This window comes from Condylura cristata, unplaced genomic scaffold, assembly GCF_000260355.1.
Source record: "Condylura cristata isolate star-nosed mole 26May11 unplaced genomic scaffold, ConCri1.0 scaffold00011, whole genome shotgun sequence".
Lineage (NCBI taxonomy): Eukaryota > Metazoa > Chordata > Mammalia > Eulipotyphla > Talpidae > Condylura > Condylura cristata.
In genome coordinates this window covers 21,744,527-21,755,334 of record NW_004567112.1, presented here as the reverse complement: position 1 = coordinate 21,755,334, position 10,808 = coordinate 21,744,527, and the positions used below count along the sequence as shown (strand labels likewise).

Here is a 10,808-nt window from a genome sequence, read left to right as displayed (position 1 = left end):
TCCATAAGATATGTCTGCCCTCCTGACTGTAAATTCCATGCTAGAGTCATTCTTTTTCATTCATCACTGAAAATCCCCAGCATCTAACAGCATTTCATAAGTTGTTGAATGTATGGTATATACAAGTAATCTGCACAAAGGAATTATTACATTTAAAAAAAAATCAATGCAAAACTCAGAATTTAAATACTTGCCCAAGGCCACATGCTAACAAGTAGATTCTTTTCAAATCTAGAACCCAAAACATAGGATAAAGAGCTTCTGGGGACAATGTTCTATAACTATTTTGGGGAAAACAAGTTTCAGAAAATTCCTTCAACCTTCAGAGAGCCTTTGTTACATAAACAGCTGGAACTAGTAACTCACTGAATCAAAAAGTAAATTTACTAGACACTATGAAATGTTCTGAAACGTTAGTTTTAGCCTTATGTACAAAGCAACTTGTACTATTATGAAAGTTTTGGTAATGTTACTCTCTGAACCAAATTTTTTTTTAATTAAATGTAGTTTCATCACCCTTAGTGTTTACCAAGGAATAGCTATGAAAAGGGGAAGTTATGTCCCAATATGGACAGGGAAATTTCTATGTAGGCAATTTTTGCATTCACCCCATGTATCTCATCCCCTCTGACAGCCTGAGCTGTGTGTCACTTAAAATCATGTTTAAGGATCCAGCGGACACTTCCTTGAAAATAGTGATTAGTTACTCCTTGAAAAAGATACTGACATTGACTTAGCTCAGTTACACCTTGCAAACAACTGGGAGAAAAAGTAATCATACTGACCTTGCTTAAGGATTTGCTGATGTTATTGGTGTCTATCTGCAGGATATTTCCAAGGATTGGGAGAGGAGTGGGGCCAGGTGGTAGCTTTCTTTTGGTACTGCTTCCATTCCATAGAAAAAGAAGAATCAGGAAAGAAAGACAAATCACCAGCTCCATGAAGAGAGCCATTGTTATGCTTTACATTAGGCAATTGAAAGTGTAGAATCCAAAGATTTTTTATCAGTGCTAACTCCAATCTGGTCAAAGTCTGAGCTGTTAAATATTGTTTTGCCTTCCGTGTACTTTTCCCTATTGGTGCAGATGACAACAAAGAAGACGAGTGATAAAGGGACAGGAGTCACCTTAGTGTGACACCATGGATGGAACTGGGGGGTGTCATGCTGAGCAAAGTAAGTCAGAAAGAGAAAAACAAGCACCATATGGTTTCCGTCATAGGTGCGGCATAAAGGGCAAGTCACCTGCAAAGAATGCTGACTTGACTCCTTTCCCAGTTTAGACTCCTTTTGTGTCTTTCTCTTGCCTGACTGCCCTACCTACTTCTAGCTGTCTGTATTGGAAAGCTGTGGCGAGAGCGGACTTCACAGTCTTGCTCCATACCTTCATGGGGAAGCTTTCAGTTCTTCATCTCTGAGACTGATGTGGGTTTGTCATAGATGGCGTTCATGATGCTTTGCGTCTTTTGCCCTGAATTTTGTGAGAGCCTTCGTCATAAATGGTGGTTAGAGTCTAGCAAATGATAGTTTCAGTACTTTTTGATGTGCTCACATGGTTTTTATTTTTCTTTTTGTTGATGTAAGTTATATTAATTGATTTTTGGATGTTGAACTATCTTTGTGCCCTGGAGTAAAATCTACTTGGTCATGGTGTATAATCCTTCTGATGCTTTGTTGGATTCAGTTTGCTAAGATTTTTGCACCTGTATTGATTAGGTAGTTAGTCTGTGGGTTTCTTTGTGTGTGATGTCTTTGTTTGGGTTTGGTATTAGTATTATATTGGCTTTGAAAATGTATTTAGTGGTATTCCTTCTTTCTCAATTTTTTCAATAAGTTTTTTTTTTTTAGAGATTGATTTATTTATGCATATAGAGTTGTGTGGGTAGGGGAGAATATTCACCAGGGGCAGAGTGGGCAGCAGAACAGGCAGAGGTACTGAAATACACTGCTGCGGGGGGCAGCGGGGAGACAGGAGAGGTCTGTTGAGCCACAGCATGTGTGTCACTCCCTGGCTTATGCATGCTGGGGGTGGGGGGCTGCAGAGCTTCATAGTGCTGCGCTTTAACCCCTTGTGCCACCAGGGAGGCCCAAAAGAGCCTTTAGAGGGAAGGCACTTGTTCAACTTTGAGCATTTGTTGGAACTTGTTTGTGAAGCCACCTGCTCCTGGGCTTTTGTTTTTTGGAAGATTTTGATTACTCTTCCAGTTTCACGGCTTTAATTGGTTTGTTTTTTCCTTCTTGTTCAGTTTTGGGTGATTGTATAATTCTAAGAATTTGTCCATCTCATCTAGATTGTTGAACTTATTTGCATATTATGTTCATAGTCATCTCTAATTATACTCTGGATTTTTGCTGTATCTGTTGTAATTTCTCCTTTTTGTTTATGATTGTATGAATTGAGTTTTCTTCCTCTTTTTCTTTGAGCTTGCTAGAGCTTTGTCTATTGTGTTTAATTTTTTGATAACCAGCTTTTGGTTTCATTGATCTTTTGGATTCATTTTTATTTCATTGATTTCTGCTTTAATTTTTTCAATTTATAATAGTTTATTTTTGTATCATTTTGTGCCTTTTTCCAACTCAGTTGTAATCCTTGTGGACTTCCCACCACCAGTTCACACATGTGCCATCACCATAGTCCCATGCACATCTCCTCTCCTCACCGCCCCCCACCCCAATTTTTGATGCCGTTCCCCACTCCATCCCTGTGAAATATCTCCGGTATATAGTTGTTCATTATTTCCTCCCCCTCCCCTGGTCCTTTATACTCCTGCTATGAGTGAAACCATCCAGTATTTTTCTTTTTCTTTCTGGGTTATTTCTCTAAGCATGATCCCTTCCAGCTCCATCCATGTTGCTGCATGGCATGAGTTTATCTTTTTTGATGCTGAGCAATGTTCCATTGTGTATCTGTACCACATCTTTTTAATTCAGTCATCTACTTTTGGACATTGACATTGATTCCATGTCTTTCCTATTCTAAATAATATTTGTGCTGTAATTTTTAATATTTCCTGCCTTCAACTGGCTTTTGGATTTTTTGGGTTGTTCTTATTGTAGTTTCTTGAAATGGGGCATTAGGTTGTTTATCTTGCCCGTATTCCTGTGGGCCTGTATTGCTATATGCTTTTCTTTTTAGACTGCTTTTGCTGTATCTTATATATTCTGGAATGTCACGTCCTCATTGTCAGTAATCTGAAGGTATTTTTAAATTTCTTCTTTGATTTCCTCAGTAACCCAGTGGTCTTTCAATAACTTGTTGCTCTGTCTCCATGTAATAGGGAAGGTCCTTGCTTTTCTGCACTAGTCGATTTGTAGTCAGATGCCTTTACAGTCAGAGAGGATATTTGGTGTGATTGCAGTACTCATGTAGTTGTTGATGTTTGTTTTGTGAGCCACTGTGTGATCAATCCTAGAGAATGATCTGTGTGCACTTAAGAAAAAGGTGTATTTGAAAATCACTATTAGATTTTTTTAAGTACCTAGAATTTTAAGTATTTCATGAAAACAAATTGCCATCCTTCATTCAGAAAAAAAATCTTATTTGTTGAAATCTGTGAAATTTATGAAGAATTTTAAAAAAAGAATTATTTTTATGCATACAAGAATTGGGGTGTGGGTGAGAGGTAGAGGAGGTAAGAGGAGTCACAAGAGATAGAGTGGGGAGCAGAACAGGCAGACCTACTGACATACACTGCTGTAGGGAGGGTGGGAAAACCAGAGAGGTCTGCTGTGCGATGTGGGTCAGCTCCCTGGCCAAGCATCGAACTCATACTGCAATGACTTGTGATAGCTTGATAGCACTGAGACTTTAACTCCAGCGCCATGAGGGAGGCTCAATTTTATGAAGCAAGGTGTGAATACCTTATTATTTCAATCTCATAATTAACCCACCAAAATCTTTTTATCTACTTCTCATGGTGAAGCAACTCAGAACTGAAGGGATATGCCAAATTTTCCAATACTAAGACAGGTAAAGAATTCCGGGTTGTTGTTGTTGTTTTGGCTTTTTTTTTTTTTTTTTTTTGGCCCTCTCTGGTGGCACAACAGGTTAGGACACAGCACTGCAAGCTGGGGCAGCTGCCTCAGTGCGAGTTCTATATTGGCCCTGGAGATGACCCACATGGCACAGCAGACCTTTCCTGTCTCGCCCGCTGCTCCCCTCAGCAGTGTACTTTGTCAATCTGCCTGTTCCCCTCCCCACTCTGTCTCTAGTGAATCCTCTCATGGCCCCTGCACCTCTGGCATATACCCCAGTTCTTGTATACATAAATAAATAATTCTTAAGAAAAATGTATATAAAAGGAATTCTGGTTTTTTTACTTGTGAACTCTGCAATGGAATAAACTCAATTCAGTTCCATTGAAAACATTTGTTGAGTAATTCTTATGTATTCTGCAATCTGATTTTGGCATTAAACAATTTAAATAGGTAACTAAGTGAGTCATTTCACCATGGACAAATAAGAATGAGAGGTCAATAAAATTTGTCCCTTTGTAAATTTTAAAAATTTGTCCCTTGGTAAATTTTAGAAGTTCAGGAAGGTGGAATTAAGAGAAATCGATCAAGGAAGGAAATATTAATTATTAACCTTAATATCATCACTGATATACTGTGCCTTAGGACAGTTCTTTTCTAGGAGCACAGATTTTAAAACAATCGTATATAACCCACATGATATATGGCACATTATGTACCTGACTCTTTCCCCTGTCTGTCTCTCTCAATTCCTTTGCATGAAAAACCTGTGGCTTAGTTCTGACTGCATGACTTCTCAGGGATTTTATTTGTGTGACCATTTTACTCTTCATAGAATGAAGAAAACAGAAATAATTGAGCATAGATCTTAAGAAGTCGTCTAATGACAGTCTTTATGTCCTTATTTTAGGAGCAATGTAATAATGGCTCAGAGAAGCAAAGATGTTTGCATTTTGTCACACAGGGGTTTAATATCAGAGCTGAAAGTTAAATTATCTTTGTGTCTTCAAGATTGTTTTTTTTTTTTTAAAGATTTATTTATTTGTGCATACAGAACTGGGGTACAGGCCAGAGGCTCAGGGGTGGTGAGAGGCCTAACCAGAGACAGAGTGGGGAGCAGAACAGGCAGATGGACGAAGTACACTGCTGAGGGGAGCAGCGGGCGGGTCAGGAGAGGTCTGCCGCGCCATGTGGTCACCTCCCGGGGCAGGCGGGAATCAAACTCATGCAGAAGAGTCTTTAGATTCTCTGTGTTGTGCTTTAACCCACTGTGCCACCAGGGAGGGCCCTCAAGATTGTTTTAATAACCTGGTTCTAATTTTTCTAATCGCTAATTTTTAAATTTTCTTACATTGTTTTTCTTTTTTGTGTAATGTTTCTCCCCTCACCAAATCACTGTTACCATAGTTTCTTGTGCTCTTTCCTTCCTTTTTTTTTAAACTCCTTTTCTTCCCCCCCCCCTCTCTGTATGTCTCAGTTCTATAGTTTGCTGTTCATTTTGTCTTTTCTTCTGACCCTTTGTTTGGTTTTTCTATATACCTCCTGTATATGAAACCATCTGATATTTTTCTTTTTCCTTCTGACTTATTTCACTGAGCATAATTCCTTCCAGCTCTATCTATGTTGCTGCAGATGGCACAAATTCACCTTTTTCGATTGCTGAGTAGTATTCCACTGTATACACACACACACACACACACACCACATCTTCTTGATAACATTCATCTGGTTTTGGACATTTAGGTTGTTTCCATATCTTAGCTATCATAAGTAGTGCTGCAATTAACATAGGAGCGCAGGCTTCTTTTTGAATTAATGCTGTTGTGTTTAGGTCAAGTCCTAGGCATGGAATTGCTGGGTCAAATGGTAGCTCTATTTTTAATAGTTTGAAGAGCTTCCACGCTGTTTTCCATAGTGATTGGACCAGTTTGCATTCCCTCCTGCAGGGTAAGAGGGTTCTTTTCCTCCACATCCTTGTTAAGTTTTGTTGTTAGTTTTTTCAATATGGGCCATTCTCACTGGTGTGAGGTGGTGTATCATTGTGGCTTTGATTTGCATTTCCCTGATTATAAGTGGTATCGAGCATGTTTCATATGCCTGTTGGCCATTTGCGTTTCCTCTTTGGAGAAGTGTTTGTAGTCCTCTGCTCATTATTTGACTCATTTGTTTACTCTGTGTTAAGTTGCACAAGCTCTTTGTAGATCTTTTATATAAAACCCTGAGAAGCAAATATTCTGATCTGTAGCGTCTTTTTTTTTTTTTTTTGTTTACTGTCTCTCTTGCTGTACAGAAGCTTTGTAGTTTGATGAAATCCCAACTATTAATCTTTTCCTTCTTTATCTTTGCTACAAGGGAGTCGTCTTCAAAGTTGTTTCTGAGATGTATGTCATGGAGTGCTTTGCCTGTATTTTCTTCTATGTATTTGGTGGTTTCTTGTCTTTTATCCATTTTGAGTTGGTTTTTGTGTATGGTGTGAGGCAGTAATCTAGCTTTATTCTTTTGTATCTAAATAGTCCTTTTTCCCCAGCACCATTTGTTGTTCCAGTGCATGTTCTTTGCTCCTTCCACATAGATTTGATCATGTATGTGTGGATTTATGTTTGGGTTTTCAGTTGTACTGATTGGTCTGTATGTCTGTTTTTGTTCCAGTACCAAGCTATTTTAATTATCATGTCTTTGTAGTACAGCTTGAAGTCTGGGAGGGTAATAGCTCCTTTTTTTCTTTCTTTCTTTTTTTTTTTTTTTTAGTCAGGAGAGATTTGGCTAAAGATATTTGTATAATAATTTCAGCAATATTCTATTTTTTTAGAAGAATGCCATTGAGATTTTTATTGGAATTGCGTTGAATCTGTAAATAATTTTTAGTAGGATAGCCATTTCAATAACATTAATTTTGTTGATCCATGAACAGAAAATGTTTTTCCATTTCTTTTTGTCTTCTGTTTCATTTTTACTTTTTTTTTAAGATTTCCTTATTTATGCATACAGAACTGGGTACCAGCCAGAGGTACAGGGGGTGAGAGGGTTCACCAGAGACAGAGTGTGGAACAGAACACACAGACTGACAAAGTACACTGCTGAAGGGAGTGGCAAGCTGGTCAGGAGAGGTCTGCTGTGCCATGTGGGTCACCTCCCTGGCTGGGGATCGAACTTGTGCAGAGATGGTTGCAGTTAGCTTTGCAACGTAGCACTTTAACTCGTTGCACCACTAGGGAAGCCCCATGTCTTCTATTTATTTTAATTTTTTTTTTAGTTTTTTTGTATCGTTCTTTCACCTCCTTTGTGAAGTTTATTCCCAGATATTTAATCTTTTTTGGTACAGTTGTGAATGGGATTGGCTTTCTTGGTTTCTTCTTCAGATAGATTGTCTGCATATAAGAAGGCTACTGATTTTTCTATGTTGGTTTTGTAACCTGACACTTTATTAAACTGGTTTGTTGTTTTAATTAGTTTTTCTGTGGAGTTTTTAGAGTTCTCACTATGTATTACCATACCATCTGTAAATAGAATAGTTTTATTTCATCCCTATTTGGATTCTTTGTATGTCTTTCGCTTGTATAACTGCTAAGCAAAGTCTTCAGTATTATATTGAAAAGCAATGATGAGAGTAGACATGCTGGTCTCATTCTGGGTCTTACAGGGAAGGTTTTCAGGTTGTCACCATTAAGAATATATTTGTTGGGGCCTCCCTGGTGGTGTAGGGGTTAAAATATCAGCACTATCAAATTATTGCTGAGTTCCATCCTGAGCCAGGGAACTGACCCATATGGCACTGTCTTGCCTATCTCGGCCGCTGCTCCTCTCAACAGTATATTTCAGTAGATCTTCACGTTCTGCTCCCCACTCTGTCACTGGGGAATCCTCTCATGCCACACCTTCCCCCTCGCCCCATACCTCTGGCCCACACCCCAGTTCTTGTATGCATAAATAAGTAAAAAAAATTTTCAGGCATTTATATGGGTACACTGGGCAAGGAGCACAGTCTCTATATTGTGTTGCTGACTGATTGGGGTTCAGGGGTGTCCTAGGTCACTGATGCCCACAGAGTTTCCCAAATTACCTGACCTGCCATCCCAATTGTGTTAGCATTGTGCTGTTGTTCTGAACATTCCATTTTCAATCGGGCTGGGGGCACCCGATTCCCATTGGCTGCTCATTCAGTTTGATAGATGGGCTTGAGACACGTGGGTTTGGGGGTAGGATGGGAGGAGGTGGAGGGTTGTGCCCTCTTGATTTTCACTGGTTGTTCAGACTGTTAAATGGGCTTATCATAAGACTCTGTTCCTAATGCCTGCACGTGCCCATTTCCTAACTTCCTCATTCACTGTCTTTTTGAAAGTATCTTAATTCTCTTGCACCAGAACTCAAGGGCTCAGCAATGCAAATGCCCCACTTATGAGGAGATTGGGTACTTTAGGGTAGGATGGACATAGATGCTGTACCCCATTTTTTAAATTAAATTTTATTTTTTTGTTATAGATTATTTTTACATCATTTTGAACATTTTTTATTCATCTCAATTTTAATCCCCGTGGGTTTCCCATCACCAAGTCACCCGTGTGCCATCACCATAGTCCAGTGCATTTCCCTCCCCCTCCGTTTTTGATCCCATTCCCCACTCCACCCCCACAAAATGTCTGGTATATGGCTGTTCCTTATTCTTATTATTTTCTCTCCTGGTCCATTATACTCCTGTTATGAGCGAAACCATCAGTATTTTTCTTTTTCTTTCTGGCTTATCTCACTAAGCATGATCTTTTCCAGCTCCATCCAAGTTGCTGCAAAAGGCATGTGTTTATTTGTTTTGGTTGCTGAGTAATATTCCATTGTGTATATGTACCACATCTTTTTAATTTTTTGGGTGAGTCTGTGTAGAATTGGCATTAGTTCTTTTCTGAATGTTTGGTAAAATTCATTTGTAAATCCATCTGGTCCTGGACTTTTATTTTTGGGGAGGGTTTTGATTACTTTTTCTATTTTCTTGCTTGTAATTGGCCTGTGTAGTTCTTCTATTTCTTCTTTAGCTAGCTTTGGGTGGTTGTAGAGTTGTAGGAATTTGCCCATTTCCGTTAAATTGTCCAATTTGTTTGCATATCATTGCTCATAGTATTCTCTGATTATTCTTTTAATTTCTACTAGGGCTGTTGTGATTTCTCCTCTTTCACTTATGATCCTGTTTATTTGTGCTTTCTTTTGCTTTTGCTTTGTGAGCCTGGCTAGTGGCCTGTCTATCTTGTTTATTTTTTCAAAGAACCAACTTTTGGTTTCATTGATTTTTTGGACTGTTTTCCTGACTTCCATTTCATTTATTTCTGATTTGACTTTTATTATTTCTTGTCTTCTGCTGGCTTTTGGGTTATTTGTTGTTGGTTTTTTTTTTCCAGTTCTTTAAGGTGGCACATTAGGTTGTTTCTTTGAGTTATTTATTGTTTGTTTATGTGAGCTTGTATCGCTATCTATTTTGCTCTTATAACTGCTTTTAATGTGTCCCATTCGTTTTGGAGACTTGTGTCATCATTGTCATTCTCCAAGTATTTTCTAATTTCTTCTTTGATCTCCTCATTGATCCAATGGTTTTCCAGTAGTGTGTGTTTTAGTCTCCACGTGGTAGGTGGGTTTTTTGCCTTCTTCATATGGCTTATTTCTAGTTTGATTCCTTCATGGTCAGAGAAAATAATTGGTATGATTTTGATCTAGGTGTATCTGTCGATGTTTATCTTGTGACCCAGTATGTGGTCAATCCTAGAGAATGATCCATGTGGATTTGAGAAAAATGTGATTCTCTGGGGTGCAGTATTCTATAGATGTCTGCTAGACCCATGTTGTCCAGGTCCTTGTTCAGTGCTTTAGTGTCTTTAATTATATTTTGTCTTGTTGATCTGTCCATTGTTGAAAGTGGCATGTTTAAGTCTTGTACTATGAATGTATTCTCTCTGATATATATTTTCATGGATGACAGTAGTTTCCTAATATATTTGGTGCTCCTTCATTTGGTGCATATATGTTGATGATTGTTATGTTTTCTTGTTGTATTGTACCCTTAATTATAATGTAGTGTCCTTCTGTATCTCTTTTAACCTTTTTTAGTTTGAAGTCTGTTTGATCTGATATAAGTATAGCAGTTCCTGTCTTCTTTTTTGGTCCATATGCTTGTAGGATTGTTTTCCATCCTTTTATTTTCAGTCTGTTTTTATCTTTTGTAGTTAGATGTGTTTCCTGCAGACAGCAGAATGATGGCTTCTGTTTTTTAATCCATCCTGCAACTCTGTTTTTTTACTGATGAGTTTAAGCCATTCACATTTAGAGATAATATTGATACACTGGCACCTACATTTGCCATTATGGTCCTTCTGTATTTTTATTCCTTGTTCTGAACTGTTCTTGTTCATTCTTCTGTTGGATTTGGTCTGAGGACTTCTTGTAGTAGTTTTTGGAGTGGGGGTTTAGTCATGATGAAATTGTGGAGTTTCTGTTTGTCTGAGAATGTCCTTATTCTTTCTTCATAGAGGAAGGAGAGCTTCTCAGGGTAGAGTATTTTCGGTTGGCATTTAATGCTTTGGAGTGTGTTGAGTATGTCTCTCCACTCTCTTCTTGCTCATAGTATTTCTTTAGAGAAGTCTGATGTCATCCAATCGATTTCCCTTTATAGGTTATTTGTTTCTTCTCTTTAGTCATTCTCATTATCTTTTCCTTGTCTTGTATTTTTGGAAGGTTTATAATAATATGTCTTGCTTTTTTTCTCCTCTCATCATGATAGTTTGGTGTATGTCTGGCTTCTTGGATGTCTACTTTCATCTCCTTCTTCAAATTAGGGAAGTTCTCTTCTATTATCTCT

At 38.2% G+C, this 10,808-nt stretch overlaps 1 protein-coding gene across 2 annotated transcripts in view; it reads right to left on the bottom strand.

Annotated features, from left to right (window-relative positions):
- Nucleotides 1-953, bottom strand: part of LOC101627694 (cytochrome P450 2C21-like) — a 19,378-nt gene extending 18,425 nt beyond the window's left edge. Inside the window, exon 1 of one of the 2 annotated variants that reach the window (XM_004680599.1) lies at nt 786-953. In XM_004680599.1, coding sequence (XP_004680656.1) covers nt 786-953 — 168 coding nt within the window. Of the gene's footprint in view, nt 1-781 lie in introns of both variants that reach the window. The other variant, XM_004680600.1, reaches the window with a different exon arrangement.
- Nucleotides 954-10,808: the final 9,855 nt, after the last annotated feature.